The 25,558-nt window shown below is 37.7% G+C and overlaps 1 protein-coding gene across 2 annotated transcripts; it reads right to left on the bottom strand.

Annotated features, from left to right (window-relative positions):
- Window positions 1-1,624: 1,624 nt before the first annotated feature.
- Window positions 1,625-24,444, bottom strand: LOC131662489 (protein VACUOLELESS1-like). 2 transcript variants are annotated; one of them, XM_058932282.1, is made up of 16 exons: window positions 24,385-24,444; window positions 23,375-24,256; window positions 22,388-22,678; window positions 20,982-21,121; window positions 20,725-20,830; window positions 20,555-20,647; window positions 19,157-19,246; window positions 18,962-19,075; window positions 18,710-18,817; window positions 18,533-18,606; window positions 10,284-10,338; window positions 9,610-9,791; window positions 9,237-9,366; window positions 8,938-9,040; window positions 2,750-2,847; window positions 1,625-2,046 (listed from the first exon to the last, which is right to left on the bottom strand). In XM_058932282.1, exons 2-16 carry the CDS (start codon window positions 24,176-24,178, stop codon window positions 1,882-1,884), a joined length of 2,553 nt encoding a protein of 850 aa, XP_058788265.1. In that variant the 5' UTR covers window positions 24,179-24,256; window positions 24,385-24,444; the 3' UTR covers window positions 1,625-1,881. The 2 variants fall into 2 exon arrangements, with proteins under 2 accessions (XP_058788265.1, XP_058788264.1); XM_058932281.1 differs by lacking the exon at window positions 24,385-24,444 and having other exon boundaries at window positions 23,375-24,335.
- Between the last annotated feature and the right edge of the window lie 1,114 nt (window positions 24,445-25,558).

Here is a 25,558-nt window from a genome sequence, read left to right as displayed (position 1 = left end):
GAAAGCACTTTAGTCTTCCATATACTAGCCAAAGTGTCGGTTACGATGAGAGACATAGAGTTGAGATCACCTTTCTTCAAAGCTTCCACATATCCATCACTCACAAGATAAGAACCTCCCACATTCTTATGCCAAATAAACCTATCTTTAGCATGCTCGTTCGGGCCAATGTCGAACAAAAGCTCCTTCAATTCCTCCCCTGATCCTTCTCGATTCTAGACAAGAAATCCAAAACACCCTTGAAGTGCCAGAGCCACTTATTATCGACAAAATCTCCCATCTCCCAAACCGATGCATTAGGGAAAGACGAAACCCGAAACAGAAGTGGAAAGACTATATTCTAAGGAATCCCTCCACACCAGTTGCTTTTCCATAACAGAATATCGCGACTGTTTCCCAATCTGCATGAAATTTCTTGCAAAAACCAGTCAGATGAATCGTGGACCATACAACTCGAGGCTTTAAAATACCTCCACCACAACAAGTCTTTTTTGGGTCTATTGATCTCTGAACCACCAAAAACCGTCACATCCAGCCTACCATACTTGTGTTCTAATATGGCTTGTTTGTCGATTAAGAATTTCCTCTTACTTCTACACACTCAACTCACCCACGTTATTCCTCTCTTGTCTGCCCCGCCATTCCAAAAAAATTTCCTCTGAATTCTTATGAGATTACTCAACAAACACACGTAAATAAGAATAAAGTTTTCAATAATAATATTCTTAAAAATAATATTTTTAAAATTAATTTTAATTTTTAAAACAAACCTATTCTAACAAACTACTCATTGGTTGAAAAAAAAATAAGTAATTGAAAAGCGAATTTATTTTTTTGGAATAAAAAGTATTTAAAAAATAGTGTAGTAGCTTAATAGTTGAAATTCACCTTTTAAAAGTTAATAAAGTGGACAAAGTGTCCCCACACACCTACCAATTTACTTCACAAAAATAACCAGTTCGTCAGTTTTAAAAAGAATATAATAAAATACTCCCTTTTTTTATAGCTTTTCTACATGATTTTTTATTTAAAAACACAGCTCAGAATAAAATACTCTCCAAAAAGTTGAGTATAACTGTTTTATAAAAACAATACATCTTCACAATAATATATATATATATATATATATATATATATATATATATATATATATATATATATATATATATATATATATATATATATATATATATATATATATAGGGTCTTGCTAACCAGTGCCCTCAAGACAATAGTTAAACATTCCTAAAAAAAAAATATTTTATAGAAATTTTAATATTTCAATTCCAAGGTATTAAATACACAGATTAGCATTTCTATTTTAAAGTTATTATTTTAAAATTTTTAACCATTACCCTGAGAGCACTCGTTAGTATTTACCTAATATAAACATGCGACAGTTTGAAACGACCAAACAAGAGGAATCACAATAAAAATTTGCAATCATCAATACAAAAAGTAAATAAGAGTTGCTATGTGTATACCAAGATTTAACACAATGTATGTACACCGTATTCAAATACAATGTCCTTGTGATAGTTTGTGTGTCAGAACAAACGAAAATAAAAAATAAATATTTTAAAAATACAAAACCGCATTATGATACGGTGTAGTGTTACATACATTTCTCAAAGTAAATGCATCTGTGATCATTACTCATTAACAAACTGTACTACAGATGCACTAACGACAAAATCAAGCAATATAAACACAAAAAAGTGAATCCCTCTTTCTTTATGTAAGGGGAATACGTAAAGTACAACATTGACAACATTAGCCTCCAAATAAAATACACTTTTATCACAATATACACAACTGTTCCAATTGAAGGAAAATAAATAGGAAAACTGTTTAGGGAGGCAGAAAACCCAGGAAAAAAACTCATGAAGCACCTTGGAAAGACAATCGATCTCGAAGAGTATCAAATATTGATGAACCTCCTGCATTTTGCGCAAACGTCAATTTCAAACGACCAAGCAATTCGCCATCTTTTGCCTGTGAAGCAGCATCCGCAGCTTCCTTGGCCATGCCAATTCGAGCATATGACTGTCCAAAATAAGGAAGATATAAAACTGTAATGTCCACACTACACATGAGCAAAAGTATACGTAAATAAATTAAAACATCCCATGCCCAGCCCCAAAAAGAACATTGTTTAACCGTCAATAAATTCCTACATCAGAGAAGCAGTAATGCTAAAAGTATTGATGGGATAAGTATAATGATAATCATGATCAAAGGTGCAGGGTCGAATATAGGCAGTACCAATAATATTTATAATGATAATCCTTTAGTGCTTAATATGAATAACAAGTGTTTGATTATTTTTTTCTTTTTTATGAGAACTTATTATTCCTTGAGCTGTGTTTTTTTTTTAGTACTGGGCTGGAGTTTCTGCAATATTGTCGTCATTACTGGAGAGACATGACTATTTATCAAAGATTTGTCTTCTTAATAGAGAATTTTTCATTTAATATGGAAAAAAAGTGAGGAAGTTTAGCCATAATCAATGGCTGAGATTATGATCACTGCATACAATATTTATTCAAACCTAGTGTATCTTTTCCTCTAAGGTGAGGTAGCCAAATCCATCTGAGAAGTAACTAGTTCAATTAAAAACATGAAGAAAAAAAACAATAATAGAGAAGGTTATTGGTTGGTTATTATAAGCCTTTCAATCTTATAATTCTCAAAAACTTTAAAAAATAACAAATACATCAATTGAGATTTGAGACAAAGCTTAAAATACCTCAGCTTTTTCTCGAGGGTCTGCAAGTTTGGGGATATATTTAATAGCTTCTCCTTTTTCATCTGCCTCGATGCATGCCTCCACAAATGGCCTATAACCTATGGATGCCAGAACATGTAGGTACTGGTCGTCAATATAATAAAAAGGAAGCAAACATAGTCAAGAAAAAAAAGGGAAACAACGACTACAACTACTACTTCTACTTCGTAATGAACATTGGAAGAATGAACCAATATTTCAGATCTGCATCAGTTTCATTACTCATCGGAGTCTTGCTAAATAGTGCCTATAAGATATAGCTTAAAGAGCATTTAATAGACTAAGCATTAAACCTAAAATCATTCTTATATTTTCAATACTTTCTACTTATATTTTCTCAACCAATGCCCTAAGGGAACTCGTTAGTATTCTCTTCTGCCGATATTCAAAATTGCAAAGTATATGCTGGAATTCTTAATTAAAAAAGCACTGCAACTCTTATTTGAAAATCATCATACTTCGAATTAAGTACAAAAACTAATTTGAGATACAACATAAAAACAGTTGGAAATCAAATCTATACAGATGAAGCAGCCTTCTAAAACCAATATACAGAGCCATGTGGAGATCCTAAAGTAAGAAACTTATAGAGCAGGGACCTATGCTAATGCAGTGCACGAGTTAATGATGTGTAAAAATATTATTAGTGGGGTTATAAGTTATGGGAAAAAACAATGTCACAATTCTATGATTTCTTCTCATAAACAATAGTGCAATTTCTTAAATATCAGATTTTGTATGTTTACCACCCAAACAAATCCAATTGTTTAGCCAATATCTTAAATCAATTTGAATATTATCCACAAAACCCATTGAAAATTGGCTGGACAAAACACCACAAAATGTCCCCAAAACTACAGGAACTTGGCCTGAAGCTGGAGTTTTTGATATTTTTTGCATTTTATTTTATATCAATCTATAATATGCTTGGATGACCAAATCATTGAAATAAATTTTTCTTAATGTAACTAACGGTCAATGTGTTTTCATTTTTAAATTGTATGAATGGAGAATGTTTTGTAGCAACATATAATAACTTTGCGAGTATAAGATATCCACCCAAAACAATGACCAGTACTTATAACCAAGCCATTAAATTAAAGCCTATCAATTTGACAAACTAGTGCTCACATTGGAGTTAAATAAGATTTAAAAGGAAGGATTTCGTTTGAAATTGAATGACTTCCTTCCGAATACCCCTAAAAATACTGATAGGGGATTGAGGGAGAATATTGAGAAAGAGAGAGAGAGAATAGAAAGTAGGGATAAGGAAAGAGTGTTTTATTTATTCAACAAAAGCATACATTGAATGGTTATTTTCTAACTATATATAACTGTCTAAGCAGTTATAACAACCAAATACAACTAATAACAGTTGTATACACTACTACATGCATCATATCCCTCCCCTTGAAATCTTCCTTGTCCTCAAGGAAAAGCTGTAACATCAAAATAGGGAAACTGTAGCTTGATTTTGTATAGTAGCTCCCAAGTAGCCTCTTCCATCGCCTCCCCTTTCCACTGAACCAAAACCTCAGTAACTGCCCTATTATGTCTCTGAATCGAGCGCCTCTTCAAAATCTTAAATGGTTCCTTAGGATCATCCAAACTTCCCCACTCTTCAGGAAGTGCAACCACGGGAATGTTTGCATCAGGACACGGTTTCAAGAGAGATACATGGAACGTAGGATGGATCCGCGAATTAGCTGGGAGAATCAAGGTGTATGCAACTTTTCCCACTCTATGTAGCACCTGATAAGGACCATAAAACCGAGGAGAAAGCTTTTCGGAAGCACGATATTGATCAGAAGATTGTCTATAGGGCTGTAACTTTAGGAAAACCCAATCTCCTTCCTTGAATTCCCGATCACTGCGATGTTTATCAGCCTGCCGCTTCATACGTGCTTGAGCCCGAACCAAGTTACCTTGTAATTTCTGGATCATTTCCTCCCTTACAACGAAACTTCGATCTACCGCATCCACCTTGGTACTTTGAGGGCAATAAGGAAGATGCAGAGGAGGTGCTTGACCATACACGATCTCATAAGGGGTAGCTTGAATAGCAGAATGATAAGTGGTATTGTACCACCACTCAGCCAAAGGTAACCAATTGACCCATTCTTTAGGCCGCTGCCATGTCATAGCCCTCAAGTAATGTTCTAAGCAGCGGTTCAAGACTTCACTTTGACCATCCGATTGAGGGTGGTAGGCTGTTGTTAAGCTCTGGGAAATGCCCAATTGACCAAGGAAAGAACCCCAAAATTTACTTGTAAACAAGGGATCTCGGTCACTCACAATGTTGGCAGGTGCACCATGTAACTTGTAAATTTCAGAAATGAAAACTTCAGCCAATTTTGATGCAGTAAAAGGGTGAGCAAGAGGAATAAAATGGGCATATTTGCTCAGCCGATCAATAACTACCCAAATTGTGTCTTTACCATGAGATTTAGGAAGCTTTTCAATGAAGTCCATGGCTATACTTTGCCACACTCCCTCTGGAACTAGCAGGGGCTGAAGTAAACCAGCAACAGCTCTAGGTTCATACTTGCATCTAAGGCAAGTCTCACATTGCTGAATGAACTTTGTGACATCTTTGGCAAGGCCCTTCCAATAAAACATGCTCTTGATCCTTGCTATAGAAGCCCTGATGCCCGAATGGCCTCCTTGGTGTGAAGAATGAAGCCATTGTAGAATCACCAATCGCACTTGTCCATCATTAGGAATGACCAGCTTGTGTTTCCTATACAATAAATTGTCCAAAACAGAAAAATGGGGATGCAAGGTTGGGTTAGCGAGAACCTGCAGCCTGAGGTCATGCAACGCTGAATCTTGTTCATAGCTTTTAAGGAGAGAGTCCCATAACTCTGAAGAAATAGAAGAGACGTTCAACTGTAAAACTTCCCCATGCGAAGCTCTCGACAAGGCATCTGCAGCTACATTATCCTTACCCTTCTTATACAAAATTTTATAAGAAAGACCCATGAGTTTAGTGACCCATCTATATTGGGCTGGAGTAGATAAACGTTGCTCCAATAGGTATTTCAAACTATGTTGGTCAGTAAGAATTGTAAATGTGTTCAGGGAAAGATATTGGTGCCACTTAGACACTGCATGAATCAATGCTAATAATTCCCTGTCATAAACTGACAACAGCCTGTTTTTAGGAGACAAAACCTTGCTAATAAAAGCCACAGGGTGCCTGTCCTGCATTAACACAGCACCAATTCCCGTGCCCGAAGCATCTGTTTCAACCACAAATGACTTTTGCATATTAGGGATGGCCAACACCGGAGAATTACTCAAAGCATCTTTCAACGTAGTGAAGGCGTTGTGTGTCTCTTGTGTCCAATGGAACGAATCCCGCTTGAGTAAATCAGTAAGAGGAGAAGCAATGATGCTGTAACCTTTAATGAACCGCCTGTAGTAACCCGTCAATCCTAGAAAGCCCCTCAATTGCTTAACTGTTTGAGGCGCCGGCCAATCTCTCACAGCTTGAACTTTAATTGGGTCAGTAGTAACTCCCGTAGGTGTAATGAAATGACCCAAGTATTCGATCCGTGTCGTGAAGAATGCGCACTTACTTCTCTTAACATAGAAGGTGTGAGCTTTGAGGATCTGAAACACGTGTCGAAGATGAGCCACATGTGCCTCCAAAGATGGGCTATACACTAGTATGTCATCAAAGAAAATAAGAACACATTTTCTCAATAAACCAGAAAAAATAGTGTTCATTGTTCCTTGAAAAGTAGCTGGTGCGTTGGACAAGCCGAAAGGCATCACCACATATTCATACTGCCCCCCATGAGTTTGAAATGCTGTCTTTGGTACGTCCTCCGTTTTCATCCTTATTTGATGATATCCAGCCCTAAGATCCAATTTAGAAAACACCACTGCCCCACCTAATTCATCCAATAAATCCTCCACCAAGGGAATTGGGAATTTAGCCTTCACTGTCATGTCGTTCAACCGCCTATAATCCACACACATTCGCCAACTCCCGTCTTTCTTTTTAACTAACACAACTGGAGAAGCAAAAGGTGAAGAGCTTGGTTGAATTACTCCCAAATCCAAGAGCTCTTTAACCATGCCATCAATGACATCCTTCTGAGCTGGTGGATATCTATAAGGTCTTAAACTAACGGGGTTAGAACCCTCCTTTAGCACAATTTGATGATCATGAATACCCCTAAAGGGTGGCAGTTGAGTAGGTGTATCAAAGACCTCTTGGAACTCATGTAGAACAGATTCTCTATGGACCCTCATCACCGGATCCTCTAGCTCCTCAGTGGTCACTGAACAGCACATTGTCTCTGTGGAACAAGGTAGCAACTGTAGCATATAACAGAAGCTATCTTCAACCATTAACTGATGCAATTTAGCAGCTGGGACTATCCTACTTTTAATTTCTTTAACAGCCTGCAACTTCACATGCATACCATTCATAGAAAATTCCATAGCCATATTGGTAAAATCCCAGTGGATGACTCCCCATTGCCGTAACCATTGCATGCCCAATATAATATCACAACTGGACAATGGTATTGCAATAGCATCAGTGAGAAAATCATACCCTTGAAGCTTTAACCGGATGCCTTCACACCGTCCCGCACCTTGTATAAGGCCACCATCAGCTACAGTTATCCGCAAGAGATGCATGGGTTGTAGAATATTGAGCCCCTCTTTACATAATTTCTGGTTGATGAAATTATGAGTGCTGCCTGTATCTATGAGTACATGAACTCTCTTTTTGCCCATCCATCCTATCAATCTCATCATAGGATGAGAAGAGTCTCCCTGAATGGCATTAAGTGAAACAGTGGGATCAACACCTTGAGTAGGATCATTAGACACTTCCTCAGAAACAGAATCAACTTCAATTGACTCCACTTGGTTTTCCTCCCCAACCTCCATAAGGAACACTTGCATTTTCTTCCTCTGAGGACAATCATGTCCAGGAAAGAATTTGTCATGACAGAAAAAACACAAGTTTTGAGCCCTATGTTCATCCATTTCTTTAGGAGAAAGCTTCTTCTGAAACGTATATGTCGGCTTTCCCAAAATGCTCTTCTGAGAACCGTCGACAATCCCTTTCTTCTCCTGAGTCATCACTTTCTTGTCAAAGGTGTTAGAAACTGTATTCTTTTTCTCACTCCAAGAACTTTGTGTTCGGTTTGCAGGCCCCAACCGTTTCTGTAACAAATCCAAGCTTCGTTCTTGCAACTTTGCCATACGAGTGGCTTCCAACACCGTACGCGGAGCGAACATCTTCACACCATTACACAGTTCCTGTTGAAGGCCTCCTAAATAGCATTGGAGCTTTTGAGATTCCGTCAAAGCTGTTCTACCCACAAGATTGTCAAACATTTCCTGATATGCCTCCAAGGAACCAGTCTGCACCAGTTTCTTGAGTTCTTCCATAGGTGAATCGAACTCGAGGCTAAATCGCATCTTCAATGCCTCAGTGAAATTTTGCCATGTCAATCGGCCATTCGATCCCTGTTCTAGACTTTGGAACCAACGAAAAGAATTATCATCAAGAGCGATGCTCGCAACGGAGACCTTGTCCCCTTCTTGCGTTCCGTCCAACAAAAAAAAACGTTCACATTTCGCAATCCAAGATTCGACATCGTCGCGAGTGAATTTTGGAAAATCCAAACGCGTTAATCGCGTTGCTGGTCGAGTTGCTCCGTCACCAGTACCACCATGGCGACGCGACGCCGTTAACTCCGCCATTTGCAATCCAATTCCGCGCATGGCTTCTTGCACATTGGTGAATTGAATTTCGAAACGATTCTCCAATTCACGAATTTGCCTCGTGATACATGGCTCCACCGCCGCCATTATGCGTTCCTCCGCCTCACGAATGGCGTTCTGCATTCGCGTCGCTTCTGCCATGAAGGATGTGGCCGAGGTCGACAGGCTCTAGATACCAATGATAGGGGATTGAGGGAGAATATTGAGAAAGAGAGAGAGAGAATAGAAAGTAGGGATAAGGAAAGAGTGTTTTATTTATTCAACAAAAGCATACATTGAATGGTTATTTTCTAACTATATATAACTGTCTAAGCAGTTATAACAACCAAATACAACTAATAACAGTTGTATACACTACTACATGCATCAAATACACTAGCAGTATGAAACCTTACCTATTGGAGGTTTTTTCTCCTTCGAAAATTTTTCTAAAGCAGCCCAGTCCTTGATTGTGGCCAAAGCAAAAACCTTTAGCCAATACCATCTCTTCTCAGACACCTGTGGAAATAGAACCACAAAATTGTTTGCTCAGGAACTGATTTACATGAAGTAGAGGTCATAAAAAGAGGTCGTGTTTTGTTCATTTCATGTTGTTTTATCATCTTTTACACAAATCATTCATTCAAAGGCATGAAATGAGTCATTCTATCTCTTTAAAGAACCACAATCAAAGTTCAACTTAAGAGCTACCAACCTTAAATTCTGTTTTCACTTTTAGTGCAGCTCGATGATTGCCCAAGACAATACAAGTTCGGATTGTATCACTTATACTAGAATCCACAAAAATGGCCTGCTTTGTAGTCACTTCAAGTTCATGCTGGAGTCTGCAGTAGCAACAGAGGCATAAACATCCCTTGACCGAAGACATGAATATTTAGTCAACAAGGATTTATAAATTTATTTAACAGCTAGTAACACAGTCTAAATGTTTCTGCAGAAATATATGAATAATCATTTATTGATAAATATATGAACATTAAAGCACATCAAAAGCCTGACAATTTAAATCATTCAAGATTTATTCTAAAGTCTAGCAATGTGAAAAAAAAACTGATGATCACTCACACCTTAAAAGTTTTGCATGCTCCTCAGCTGCCTTTGATTCAAAGGTATGTTCCTTGGTTTCGACAAAAAGATTATGTGCCTTCTCAATAAGTTTTATTCGAGGACCATGAAGTGGAGATCCCTTGCTTGCCATGGGATTTTTTTCAAGTTCCCATGATTCTTTCCAAAGAAGAAATGCCACATCCTGTATGCATTAACATCATAATAAATTCCAGTAATGGAAAGCATGAAAAGTTGCAGTTGAGCATATAAGAATTTGATTATTAGCAATATTTAAATTTAGCATAACTGGTGCTGGAAAAACATAAGTATGATTATAAACTTTCTGACAGTGTTGTAACAGGTAAATTATTGAAAACTGCAAGATGGAGACACTTTTAGACTAATGCCAAGCTTAAAGTAAAAACTATAATAGGAAGAAAAGGAAAAGAAAAATAGAAAAAAAAAAGGTATAATGTGATGATAAATAGTCAGATGACATGTGAGTAGATAAATTGTCCATTCCGCATCGCAAACTTTTTTTTGAGATTGAATGAGAGGTTATCGGTATTTCGTGTAAAACCATCCCCTTCAAGGAAATGCAACCGATGATATAAACTAGACATTTTCCTCATATATAATATTCCAAATCAGAAGTCATGCATATTTTATGCAATTTATTGCAAACATAACATACTTGAATTTGCCCTGTTGATAAGAAGAAGTCCTTCAAAAATTCATGTTTATAGCACCTGAAAATTAGATATATTAATCAATGGCTGCATCATATTATTTCTCAATAAAACATGTTGGAAACTTCAAATCATGTGATTCTATTTTTATTATTTAAAAAAGGAAAAAAACATGGACATAGATTAATAAATGGGATCGAAATTATATTGTAACCATTTCATTTCACCAATCTCTCCCTCTAATTTTAATATTTAAAGACATGCCTCCCACTACCCTATATCCAAACCCAGAAAGACATAATTTAAACCAACTTGAAAAACTCCAAGGAAACAATTTCTCAAGTTGTGCAGGCGCTTGAAGCTATTAAAAAACGCTTCTCACAACATACAACAAGATCACAAAGAGGGAGGAAGTTACACAATTAATAGTCCACGCGTAACACCGCCTATTTCATCACCCACGTTAAGAAATATGTAACCCATGATTCCAACAGGCGATCCAATTGCCAAAGAATCTGTCTGTAACATCTTTCAATCATAATTTCTTTGCAGCTTCTGCATCCACTAACAAACCACACCATCATATACTTCACCTACTATACCAGTGGTTGAATGATAAGCTCAATTTGGAGTCTAAAGAATAAATCAGCAATAGAAGAAAATAGAAATACGGAAACTGAGCTTCATTGTACGCAAATGCTAGAGTTCATATGGGATCTAGCTAGTACAAGGAGAAAATGCAGTAAAAAGAAATGCAGAAAGAAAGGAAAATACGAGAGAGGCACTTAGAGAGGCCTATACTCTCCTAATAGTGGAAAACTCACTCAATTTCTGCCTGCCAGAAAGAATGATTCTCCCCATCATTTATTTCCACTATCCTAGAATCTCTCACCACTAGGAGGCTGCCAGCTGGCCCTAGTCATGTGCAGCAACAACTAATTCCTTTTGTTCTTTTCCCATTTTCTCTCTCTTACGTGTTCTCTCATAGAATTTCCCATACCTACCAATTCCCTCCCCTTCAAAAACTTTCTTGACCTCAAGGAAGAAGGATGGAAATTCAGCTTGCAATTTCTCTGCTGACTCCCAAGAATTTTCAAATTCTGGCAAATCCCTCCATTTGACCAACACTTCCCAATTTCCTTGCTCACCTTTCCTGAAATCCATGCCTTTCTCTGGTGCCGGTTCTAAGTACCAGTCCTCATTGATACATTTAGGCAATGGCTGAGGTTCTGCAGTTGGCACAACAGCTTTTTTCAGCAAAGATACATGGAACACAGGGTGTACTCTTGTATCTTCTGGCAGCTTGAGCTTATAAGCTACAGCCCCCACTCTTTGGATCACTTCATAAGGTCCATAATACCTGGGGCTGAGTTTCTGATTGAGCCTCTTAGCTAACTTTTTCATCTTATAAGGCTGGATCTTTAAGTATACCATATCCCCCACCTCATAAGTAAGCTCCCTCCTATGCTTATTAGCTTGCTGTCTCATTCTGTCCTGGGCTTTCAACAGCTGCTCCTGCAGTTCCTTAATCATCAAGTTTCTTTCCGTAGTTAGTTTATTAACTTCATCCACAGCAGATCCAGGAATATCTCCTCTGATCAGCACTGGAGGGGTTCTCCCATACAAAGCCTCAAATGGAGTGGTCTTCAACGAAGCATGGTAATTAGTATTGTACCAATATTCAGCCCATGCCAACCACTTTGGCCACTGCTTTGGTCTAAGCCCAGTCACACACCTGAGATAAGTCTCTAGACAACGATTAACCACCTCTGTCTGGCCATCAGACTGGGGGTGATAAGCACTGCTATAGCGTAATTTGGTCCCTGCCAGCTTGAATAATTCAGACCAAAAACTACTGAGGAAAACCTTATCTCTGTCAGAAACTATAGACCTTGGGAACCCATGTAACCTAATGACCTGCTGCAGAAACACTTCAGCAATGCCCTTGGCTGTGTAAGGGTGACTAACTGGAAAAAAATGTGCATACTTGGTTAACCTGTCCACCACTACCATGACAGTGTCTAACCCTTGTGCCTTAGGTAAACCCCCAATGAAATCCATAGATAGGTCACTCCAAACCTGTGTAGGGACAGGTAGGGGCTGCAATAATCCTCCTGGTGTCAAGGTCTGATATTTGTTCCTTTGACAAACCTCACAAGCTTGGACATACTCTTGTATCCTCTTTCTCATTCCTTCCCACCATACCACACTAGCAATTCTCTTATAAGTCCTTAGGTCACCAGAATGCCCTCCCATAGCAGTTTCATGAAACTCCTGCAACAGCCAAGAAATTCTAGGTGAGTTCCTTGGAATTGCCACTCTGCCTTCATGATATAACCTGCCCTTTCTCAGCTGGAACTTCTTGTGAGTAGTAGGATCAGAGATTAGGTCTTGCACCACCCCTTTGAGCCTTTCATCTTGCTGTATTTCCTCTTCTAATCCCTCCCAAAATTCACATTGTACAGTAGTGATATGAGCATACTGCATCTGTCTAGAAAGTGAATCAGCAGCCCTATTTTCCTTTCCTGGCTTGTATTTAACTTCAAAATCAAACCCTATCAACTTAGACAACCATCTTTGCTGCTCTCCCCCAATAATTCTCTGTTCGGTGATGTGTTTCAGGCTCTTTTGGTCAGTGTGCACCACAAAGTGCCTCCCTAGCAGATAAGGTCTCCACTTATGTATTGCTATCACTACGGCCATCAATTCCCTCTCATAAACTGATTTCTGTTGGGCTCTGTTAGACAGTGTTTGACTCATGTAACATATGGGCTTCCCTTCCTGCATTAACACAGCCCCTATTCCCTGTCCTGAGGCATCAGTCTCAACGATGAATTCTTTTTCAAAATCTGGCATTGCTAGTACAGGCACAGTTGTCATGGCTACCTTCAGCTTTTCAAAAGCCTCTTGAGCCTCACTGTCCCATTTAAATGCATCTTTCTTCAATAATTGGGTGAGGGGCCAAGCAATCTTGCCATAATTCTTCACAAACTTTCTGTAGTAACCGGTTAAGCCTAAAAATCCCCTCAACCCTTTTACATTGTGTGGTGTGGGCCATTTCACCATATCTTCCACCTTTTTCTTATCTGCAGAAACTCCTTCTGCTGAAATAATATGCCCTAGATATTCTATCTCCCTCTGGCCAAAAGAGCACTTCTTTCTATTGGCATATAGCTGTTGGTCTTGCAGCACCTGTAAAATAATGGTCAGATGGTCCTTGTGCTCCTCATGATCCTTACTATAGATCAATATATCATCAAAAAATACCAAACAGAACTTTCTAAGGAAAGGCCTGAGTATCTCATTCATCAATGCCTGAAAAGTTGATGGAGCATTGGATAATCCAAAGGGCATCACTAAGTACTCATAGTGTCCCTCATGAGTCCTAAAGGCTGTTTTCTCTATATCCTCCTCCTTCATTCTAATCTGGTGGTATCCAGATTTCAGATCCAGCTTGGAGAAAACCATTGCACCCCCTAATTCATCTAATAACTCTTCAATCACAGGTATTGGAAATTTGTTGGGTACAGTTGCCTTGTTGAGTGCTCTATAGTCAGTACAAAATCTCCACCCTCCATCCTTCTTCTTTACTAAGAGCACAGGGCTTGAAAAAGGGCTCGTGCTGTGTCTTATCACTCCGGCTTGCAGCATTTCTTTTACTATCTTCTCTATCTCATTCTTTTGGAAGAAAGGATATCTATAGGGTCGTATATTAGGAATAACAGCTTCATTCTTCAACCTGATAGCATGATCATGTTCCCTCCTAGGAGGCAGTCCCTTAGGTAGATTGAAGACCTTCTCAAATCTTCCTAATATACCTTCTAATTCAGCACAGTCCCCTTCAGGTACAGCAGGTACAGAGTGAACATAGAACCCTCTTCCCTCATCACTTAGAGCTTTCATCATAGTTTTTATGGAAACCTGTTGGTTACTCAAAGCAGGATCCCCTTGTATGACATACCTCTGCCCTCCAATCTCCCATTTCAAATATAAATCCTTGAAATTTGCTTCAATCACTCCTAGACCAGCCAGCCAATCCATCCCTAACACCATGTCAATTCCTCCTAAATCCATCAGAAAAAAGTGTTGGTGAAATTCCACTCCTTGCACCTGGAATTTCAGTCCTTCACATATGTTCTGATATTTCACTTTTTCTCCATTCCCCATCTCGATCACATAAGGAGGTGTGCTCATCAATCTCAGTCCCAATTGATTCACCAGCTTTGCATCAATAAAATTACTGGTTGCCCCTGAGTCAATTAAGGTCTTCATCTCCCTATCTTGTACAGTCACCCAAACCTTAAAAGATGTATTAGAAGTCAGCCCCTGCATACTGTGCATAGATAACTGCAGAGTTTTCAATTCTCTCCCTGCTCCTACTACCTCCTCTGTTTGGACTCCGACTCCTTTGCTCTCTTCTTCCTCTTCACTACTGTCCTCACACAACTTCAAGCTCATGTGCTTGAACTTGCATACATGTTCTTTATTCCATTTGTCACCACACTTAAAGCATAACCCTTTCTTGCTTCGCTCCTCTAATTCAGCAGGGTTTAATCTTCTTCCCTTTTGTTTCTCAGCTCCCCCATAACTACTGCCTCTTTCCCCTTCCTTCTTAACTCCCCCCACTTCAGCTGGGTCTCTAATCTTCAAAGGTCCCCCTCGATCCCTCCAAGAGTTGCTCTTCTTACTGAAAACCTCATTCCTCTCTTCAATCAGCAAAGCTCTATCCATCAAGTCGGATAAACTTTGTATCTCATGTAACTTGAGCTCTGCTTGGATTTCCTCCTTGAGTCCATTCATGAAAATGGAATCCAACATAATCCTCTCTTCCCTCCTTAAAGGAGCTACCATCATCTCAAATTTCTCCATATATTCCACCACCGTTCCTTTTTGCCTCAAGCTCAACAGGGGTCCCATCGGGTTATGCAGAAGACCCGGTTGAAACCTCCTCATAACAGCTATCTTAAACTCCTCCCATGTCTTCAGGGGTGCTTGCTCTTCCCACCACTGATACCAGTTCAACGCTCTATCCTCCAAAGCCAGAACCACCGCGTCTAACTTATCACGCACCCTTACTCGGTTCAGCTGAAAATAGCGTTCGACCCTAACGAGCCAGCCATATGCATCCTCCCCTTTGAAAATGGGAATTTCTAGCCTTCTTCTGCTTCCCATGCCGCGAAATCCTTCTCCACCACTATGTCGGCGGTGTCTGTGTCTAGATTCGCGTGACAAAGAGCTCCTCGCGCTCCCTTCTCCTTCTTCATCATCGTCGGATCCTCGACGCCGACCCGGCTGGTCCTGTATCAACTGACGGATCTGATCCACTGTAACTTGTGGTCTTGACTGTTGCTCCGTCACAATCTGCCGTATCTGTTCTATTGTTCCCTCGAACTGCGTCATTCTCTGTTCCATGCTCTCAACACGATTTTCCATGATTCTTCGCGTCACCACCATTCACAGCGCAAGCACAACCAAGGCTCTAGATACCAAATTGATAAGCTCAATTTGGAGTCTAAAGAATAAATCAGCAATAGAAGAAAATAGAAATACGGAAACTGAGCTTCATTGTACGCAAATGCTAGAGTTCATATGGGATCTAGCTAGTACAAGGAGAAAATGCAGTAAAAAGAAATGCAGAAAGAAAGGAAAATACGAGAGAGGCACTTAGAGAGGCCTATACTCTCCTAATAGTGGAAAACTCACTCAATTTCTGCCTGCCAGAAAGAATGATTCTCCCCATCATTTATTTCCACTATCCTAGAATCTCTCACCACTAGGAGGCTGCCAGCTGGCCCTAGTCATGTGCAGCAACAACTAATTCCTTTTGTTCTTTTCCCATTTTCTCTCTCTTACGTGTTCTCTCATAGAATTTCCCATACCTACCATTGAACTTCCAAAGCTTTGTTACTTCTGCTAAATCAATCTTTCGCACATTGAACTTTATGAAACCGGTAATTAATGAGTAGCACAACGAAGGAATAACGAGGGAGTGTGGTCTTGGATACTTGATTAAGGGTTGAGTAGTGATTGGGCCACAGATAGTAGGGAAGGATGGGGTCACACACTCACATGGTAATGAGTAAGATCAGTAGGCGGGATACAATATGAGGGAAGGTAAAACTGATAAACCTAATCTTGTCTCTTCTTTATTTGTTTTTTTGTCTTTTGTTATTTTATTTTATAAGCATTGAGTAATCACTAATTAAATTGCCACGTTATTATAAAATATACACCTCAGCATGTATTTTTCACATCAGCATTTAGACAATATCAGATTCTACAGAGCCCTAAAAATGGGAGAATCTTAAATGTTCAGGATGGAATCAAAAAAATGTGCAGAGACTAAGATCTATCGGTCTCCTATTACAGAAACCAAAAGCACCACTAACCTAATGGAAATGATCCTAACCTAACAATGCTAAAATAATCTCCATTATTCTAACTACAATTATGTGATAGGTTTAAATATATTTTAATCCCTAAAAGTATGGCTATTTTTAAAATTCATCCTTATTGAGTTTTATAAAAATTTAATCCTAACAATTATTTTTAAAAAATATTTTTAATACTCATGAAGGACTAAACATACATGCTTCTAGGGACTAAAAATGAACTATTTTTGCTAATTAGGAACCATAAACAAATAAATGAATAATTCAAGAAAGTTATATTTTCAAGATATACATGTTTAAACCTCTTTCATATATTCTAGACCAAGATTGTCAAGATATACATGCTTAAACCTCTTACCCACTAAAATATTGTGTAAAAATACTCGAAATATACAGTATTATTCAATATAATGAAAACCGGACCGGACCGGTAACCGGACCTATATCCGATCTCAGTATCTAACTATCCTAAAAAACCGGCATGCATACAAACCAGATTTCAAACTGAAAAATCTGAAAGAAACCAGAAAACCGGAAAATAAGCGGTTCAACCGGTTTAAATTGTTGGATAGTGTTTTACTTCATCTTTTTCCACTTTATGCTCTACTGCAACATGAAAATAGAAAAAACATAGAAAATATTGTTCAATCTTTATCTATGTCGTTTTACTGGAAAATTGTTGGACAGATGCTAGAAAAGTGTGGCACAGATGAGAATACAGAAGAGCGGCGCATATGAGAACTTAAGAAGATATATGATTTCAATAACTAATATATCAGTTAGGGTTATTTTTCAAATGAAATTTTTGGGCCTAACATTATTGACCCAATATACTTTAATTGTAACCTTATTTTGAATGTATCGTTAGTGCGTAGGACTGTTATCATTCAATATATAATATATAAAAGTTTAAAGAAACAGTAAGAAATTAAATATATTAAAATTATTTATTATATTATATTATAATAAAAAACATGAGTTCAATAAAAATAAATAAATTTATATTTATTTTATTTTTAGTGAGTACTATCATTTTTATTAGAGTATAGATGAGATGTGTAGGTTATACTCTACAAACACTTGTAATGACTGACATGTGTCAGGTTCAGCAGTAGGTGACCTGCTATAATAACAGAATTCAGTTATAACTGAAATGAATAGTTCTACTATGAGTTCTATCAATTTTAAATAGTATTAATATAAATATTTACTTTTGAATTACTACTTAATATAAAAATATAAATTATATATTCAATAATACCGGCCTAACCTCGGACCGAGCCCGATCCAACCTTTAAACCTCAAACCCATGAGTATACCGGTTTAATATCCGGTTCGGTTTTAATTACCTTGGTATTATTTTTTGTTTTAGGAGGATCTTTCTATTTTTGTTACAACTTTATGTATTATGATCTAGCTACTCCCTCTAGATATTTCAGAGAATGGATTAACAGAGATTTCTTTGGCACATGACATTGACAGGTGTCATTCCAGGTATGAGTAAATTAAATGACATCATTTTTTTCTAAAGTGTTTTTACAAATAAACTGGCAAGTAAAAACATGGACATATATAAAGCATGTTTTCTATCATTGAGCCAGTTTTTATAAAGGGCGTATCCAAAACCAAAAGTGTATAGGTAGCATTGATCTTAAGAAAATACTGTTCAGTGATCTCCTGAACTTCTACTTATATCATAATACACAACTCTTCCAGCGATTAGGTCAAAAGAAAACGTTTTTTATTATCTGCAGTTTCATTTATTCATTTTCTTACGAGTTAGCACTGATTCACTGAACCTTAATATTACATAACCATGACACACTGTCTTACCTTTTGAAAAATGGTTAAATGGAACATACCGTGCATAAGTTATAAATAAGTCACGCGGTAATTGTCTGGCCTGTATGGTTCCAAAAAACTCCAATGGCTGCCTCTGTGTCATATAACAAGAATGTGTGCATGAGATACACGTGTTACTCCATATACATCACAAACCTGACAACATTTAAAATATAAAACTTTCCAGAGTCTAATACCTTTTGCCAAATATGAAAAAGTGTAAGGTAAACTAGGTCTGTATCACCACATTCAGTTGCCTTCATCAAGGCTGTATCTTCTTCTCCTATGCTCAACAGGAGAGGAACCTAAGCACGAAGTAATGAGAACAGTAATAAAATATCCCATCAGAAATCAGTCAGCAAATTGTGTGACTTGGGGAGGAGGGAGACAAGATTGAGACAGCATTAATTCTAAAAATATCCAAAATGACCGGAAAACCAGAATTCCACCTGTTTAGACGAAAGGGGTTCATGTTCAACAAGCGAGGCAGCTAACTTTCGGCGGCCATTTTTGTCTGCATGAGCAGCAACTGCTGCATAGGATATGCCTTTGCACAGTTTTAACTGAGAGTAAAAGAATGCAATTCAAGAGTAGTTGCATATACTAGGAAGATTGCAAAAAAGTTTGAAGTGGGGGAGAGGTACCTTGTCAAGCAGAATCTCTAGAAGAGTAGTATCAGGTATTGCCGATGACGCAGTTATCTTAGCACATGCCCAGTGCATTATCACTACCTCCTTCATAAAAGTAGTCAGGAAAAAGTTCAAATTTAGTAGAATACTCAAAGAAGATTGCTGATGTACTGACAAAATGAAGAGATCAGTAATTAATAAAACAGAGAGTAAGACAATCAATCAATTGAATTGTAGCAATTCATTATACCATGCATTGTTTTCATGTAGCCTGTTAATTTATTTGAACAACCAACAATATGTATCAATTGTTTGCCAATACCCATGGATGTACTGAACCCTATGAAACACAGATTTCGATAGGAAACGTGGCTAATGTCAACCATATAGAACATTGAGACATCGCATAAATATTTTCTATTGATGTGTTTGTGCCTATGATATATAATTAACATGAGAAAAATCTAAATTAAGAATTACGATTAACATATTAACCTTCTCAAAACAAATTTATGGTAATTATAATGACCCTCACAAAAAAGAGTACACAAACTAAGAGGAATCATTTACAATGCAATCCCTACATAATTCTAAGTTAAGAATATGGATCATGTCTTCTACAACAACTTGTAAATCCTATGATAATAAACCTAAAGAGATGATAAAAGGCATCAGTTTGATATTTATCTCAATAAGAGATCTAATATAAGTCGGGGGTGTTCAAAAAGTGTTTGACCAAGAGCAGGTGCTGACTCAGTCCCTTGGCACGTGTCTAACAGGTGTTCAAGCCAAGAATAGTTAGTTTTTAAAATTGCACACCTTTAAAAAGTGTCTGACACTTGTTCAGCGCATGTCTGAGGAAGTCTCGGCATTCAAAACGTGTCTGGCAGACTGGCACAGCCCTTTGGAGAAAGGCTTAGAAGGACTAGAAGCATGAACCTTTACACGTCCATAACCATAAAATATATGTTTTACTTTGGTGCATTTGGTTTGTGTGTGAATTTTTCACATTAATAAGTATTATTCTTTGGAAGAGCAGCTACTTTGTGATAAGATTAGGCAATTAGCTTCTACTTTGTATTAGCACATTCTCTTTTTAAAGAATTTTTCCTTACGTAAGTCAAAGAATTAGGTAGCATTCATGCTTTGTTGTTCGTATATCCTTTATGTTTTAAGCAGGGCCTATTATCTTCCAAATTCTTTAATTTCATCTTCTCATTGTCTTAATGAATATCTGATTTTATAAAATAGGGCAGCGAAATCCATGACTTGATAGGTAACTTAATGCATTTATTTCTCCCCGTAAAGGGGAATATTTCAAGAAAATCAAGTCTCAATCTTGTATTTGATCAGATGGTGGTGATACACAGTTACGAAAAAAAGTGCAAAAATATACAACATGCATACACTTACTTGATTCATTCCGAGATATTCCGATATCCGCAATGCAAGCAGATGTTGGTGAGCATTAATCAGTCGACCAATCAGGACAGACGGTGTAAGCAACTGATAGTAATAAGCAAATTCAGTATAAGGTCAGCAAAGACAATATCAGCACTAAAGAGACAGGTATGCCTTAAAACCTTATATTGTTGAATACTAAGAGGAATGCCGATCTCAAGGCTGCGCACTGCATTCAAGACCCGCAGAATTTTACACATTTCTTGGATACGGTCACGATGAAAATTGCTGCCAAAGTCAACTGGATATCATTACCGAGAGCGAATATCAGAAAATATGTTTGCCAAACTTTCACTACTAAGAGTGTAATTAAGGCATCAAAACAATTTTTAAAACATTTTGGACAGTATATCAAACTGAAAATCCAAATCAAGCTCACCTACAAAAGGCCTGCCCATAACTGGCAGCCCTTAGAAGAGTTTTTTGGCGTGAAACATCAAATTCATGACCTGCAGCGTCAACACATGCTTCAACAGCCTCGGGAAGAGAAGATTTTATCAATCTCAAATTTTCATCTGCCTGGGGAATGATAATAAGAAAATCAGACAGTCATCTACAAGTTGAACTGTTTGACGATGCCATTATTTAATTGCAAATAAAGACCTCACGCATCAACCAAGTCCACATATAACAAATCACTTTTTCTTCCTTACTTTTATTTCAAAAGTATATTGTAAACAACACACAAAAGCTTGTTTCCTTCATCATTTTCCATTATGTAAAACTTAAATAGAGAAAATAAATTAGCCAAACTCAATCAGCCAAATTTATCTTTATCTTTATTAAAGGGTGTCATAGACATAGTTTATTTCTTGGGTTAATAGTAGTTTACCCCCCTGTAATATGAGCGTGTTTTGGTTTACCCCCACCGTTGCCAAAGGCAGGTTTTGGCAACAGTTTTTTTTGAAAAAACCGTTGCCAAAAGGTAGGGAGGGGGGAAAAGCAAAATTCGCTAACATTACAGGGGGGTGAATTACTATTAACCCTTATTTCTTAAAGAAGTCCAATAAAGGCATATTATAATGTCAATACAAAGTAATGTTCAATATGCCCAGTGTTCAGCAAGACATATTTGAGCATATAAGTAAGTTGTCTACTATAAAGTAAAATCAAACCATAATCAGTTTACAATGCTACAGATTTAAAATTACAATATATAATAATTTGAATGCACATTCCAATTTCCAACAAAAATCTGTTGTGTAAATATATGAAAATATAAAAGCGTTGTTGCTCAATAATCTTGTTAATCTATATATTCATTAATTATAGGGCTACACCTAAATAATTAACATACAATCATTTTTGGTAAGAAGCAGGCTATCAGTGAATGACTCTCGTTAAGTTCCCTATTAAAATTTTATTTTTTTTAAATTATTAAGATGGAAGACAAAAAAAATTATAATTATTGACCAATGTAGAAGTTTTAGCCTATGGAGAATTATCACCAAGCTATGCAGACAAGAAATATTAATTTTAAGGTCTCTGCACTTCAAGCAAAATCACACAAACTCTGCAGTCTTTACCTACTCCATACCCTAAGTTTGTAGGCTAAAATTTTTATGTACATGACAATTTGAGAAACTCACTCGTCGGCAATGAGAAGATATCTGAATATAATCATACCCTAAATTTGTAGGCTAAAATTTCTATGAACAAGACATACTTCAGCTGATACCTCAAAGTTCTTGATATTCAAACTCTATGTACAGTTATAACTTACGAAACATAAAAAATGATAAAGTCAGTCATGCAACAGTAAAAGAAGAGGAATGGAATCTCTACCTTAGCACTACGCCTATCGAAATGATCTAAGGCGTCATACAGCAAACCTGCAGGTGATGTACTGCCAATTGTGAAAATTGAAACTGTGGAGTCAGGAACCCGTTGTAGAAATTCCATACTAGTGTTGGACAATATCCTCACTCCATCAGACTCAGGAATAAGAATTATCGGTTCATCATAAAGGTAGGCAACTGGTTCTCCATCAGGACCCATCATTAAAAGTTTATCATCCCAGTAAAGAAGCACAGCATCCATTCCACACCAAGCAATCTGCTCCGGAGGAAGAGCTGACTGCACATATGAAAACAATAGAGCTGACCGCAAATAGAGCATATATAGATCATAAACAATTATGGTACAGATCATAAACAACTATGGATGTCTCTATCAAGTTTAGATACAGCCTTTTCTTTTGTCATAGAGACATGATGTACTAGCAGCATAACATATCATAATAACAATAAGTAAAATTGGGTGACAATGGCAACTTCATATACAAACAGCAACCAACTGATTCACATGATATAAATTTAAAAGTATGCTACATGCCAACAAATACATTTCTTAAGCATTCACCAATCTAGACTTTTTAGCACATCCCTCAAATTCTACAAAATCCCAAAATAACTTATTTCCTATGTAACACCGACACTTCCAATTAAAGGTGTGTCCGACACATATAGACGTCAGACACCAACACGACACAGATACATGTGATTCCATTCAATCTTTTTTTCTTAAATTATTATTGGTACCTATTAGTTAATGAAAATATCATGCCTAGTGTCCACGTCTTTGTAAGTGTTTCATAGCCTATTTCATTGACGAAATAACTAGATAACTATAAGACAGAATTTCAACTTTAAATTATCACTACTCTCGTCTAAGGCCACAAAATCTGCAATGGTTCATAGTCCAAACAACACATAAATCACAATAACAATCACGTTTCAATTTCCAAGCCAATTTAAAACAGAATTCACGCACCTCGCACTCCCTCTCGATGATGACACCAGTCAAGTCCGACGTAGTAACAAGAAGCCGGCCATCATGAGTGAATGACGCAAGCCACTTGCCATCCCTTGACACCACCATCTTTTGCAAAGGGCCCCGAAGCATCTCGCCACCAAGACGCTGCACGCCATCCTCCTCAACAGCTAGCACCACAGCATCCTCCTCCTCACCACCATCACCAACTCCAAGCAAAACCTCAACGTTCCCAGACACCGTATACTGTGGCTCAATCACAGCCATACATCGCGGCGGTTCAGTTATACCAGGATCGGCTAGCTTAACCGCAATAGGGTTTTTGAAATCGGCGATGCAGACCAACTGATTCGCTTCAGTGATACAAACGACGCCGTTTCCCCAGAAAGCGCAATCAGCAACATTGCTTTCAAAACACTCTTTACCTAACGATAGATTCGGTTCGATGAGGTTAGCATGAACATCGTAGCGGTAAACCGTACCGTCTTGAACGATGCACACGAGTGTGTGGTCATCGGTCCACGACATTCCGATTAGACGACCGCCGGGGTTACGCCAGACGGTGTCAGCGAGGGATTGGCCGGAGGAGGAAAATATACGGAGCTTGCGGAGGGCTGATTCGCCGTGAAGCTGAACGATCTTCGAGTCATCACGGATCACGGCCAGGGGACCTCCGAAAGGAGCAGCGGCGACCTTGTTGCGGGCGAGGTCCACGTTTCTCCAGCGTATTTCATAGAGTTGGGGCTTACGGTAATAACGGTTGTAGAGGAGCTGCCACTCCGCGGCTACCGAGACGCTTGCCATTGTGGAGAAGAATTTGGAACCTTCGAAAGGGAAAGTAGAAAACTTGTAACTTTTATGATCAAGGTGCAGCCAATTGATCTGGAGTATAATTAGTATAATAATTAGAATTATAAGACGATGAGAATAATTAAGATAAATATTCAACTCCTATGAACTCCCTAAAGAAAAAAAAAGTATGAACTAATTATATCTAATCTATAATCTACCTAAGAAAAGTTCATTGTTGCCCTCAACATGCTATGCGACATGTGTTCAATATAGGAACTTTTGATGTCTACAAATACATAGATCTACCTTCTTTTTATTTTTTATGATGATAATACATTTTTAGGGAGGTGGTATTTTTTAGGCAAAATATCCTTTTTGGTCCCATATGTTATCCTCGAGGTTCATTTTGGTCCCTTAATTTTAAAAAGTTTCATATTCGTCCCTTAACTCTTCAAAGGGTGTCATTTTAGTCCTTTTTGTCATATTACCGACCGATTTAGCGACCAATTTTTCAATTTTTTCGTCGCTAATATGACAAAAAGGACTAAAATGACACCTTTTGAAGAGTTATGGGACCAATATGGAACTTTTTAAAATTAAGGGAACAAAATGAACCTCGAGATTAATATACGATACTAAAAAGAGTATTTTGCCTATTTTTTATGATGATGAAGTATTTTTTAGGGGTGGTAAAGTATTTAGTGAGTATACTCTACTCGTCCTGAGAGTATATTTCTCATCTTTTAGCATAATCAAAAAGGAAAAAAAAAGGATAGCACATAGATAACATATTTGGTTATGTAAAAGAGCAAGTTATCTCATAAGTAGACGAGCAAGGATTGGTACTCTTGGATTAGTCGATCACAAGGCCGGATATCAAGATTTCAAAAAAAATACACGAGCAAGGATATTGCAAAGTGAGCATGAGATTATGCTTCTCCCCGCATATGGTAATATTCAACTTAAGATCAATTGGCAGGTAAGCTTTGGAGGACTCTCTCTTGATTTTTTTTCTCAAAATTCTTTGAAGCTTCAGATTTCTAAGAGATAATAATTTTCCTTAAGAAATTGATTGTACCTTATCATAATGGATCGTCTTGGCCTGCAATTTGATGGACTTCTAAGAATGGGGGTGTACCTGCAAGGTACTCCAATGCCAAAGTGTGTGTGTGTGAGAGAGAGAGAGCAAGGCGGAGTGCAAGTACAAGAGAGTAAGAGTAAGAATGATCAATACATGGCCCTCTAGTGAAAGGGGGTATTTATTGTGAATGGACATTTTGTGTAAGATACGAGGGACAGGGTTCAGATTTGAAGACACTAGGGGTTTTGTGGTATCAACAAGTAGTTCACGATAAACGCTATCCATAGTGGTGTTGTACAATCCAACCCATT

This window comes from Vicia villosa, linkage group LG3 (genome assembly GCF_029867415.1).
Source record: "Vicia villosa cultivar HV-30 ecotype Madison, WI linkage group LG3, Vvil1.0, whole genome shotgun sequence".
Classification (NCBI taxonomy): Eukaryota; Viridiplantae; Streptophyta; class Magnoliopsida; order Fabales; family Fabaceae; genus Vicia; species Vicia villosa.
This window is presented reverse-complemented; position numbering and strand designations above follow the sequence as displayed.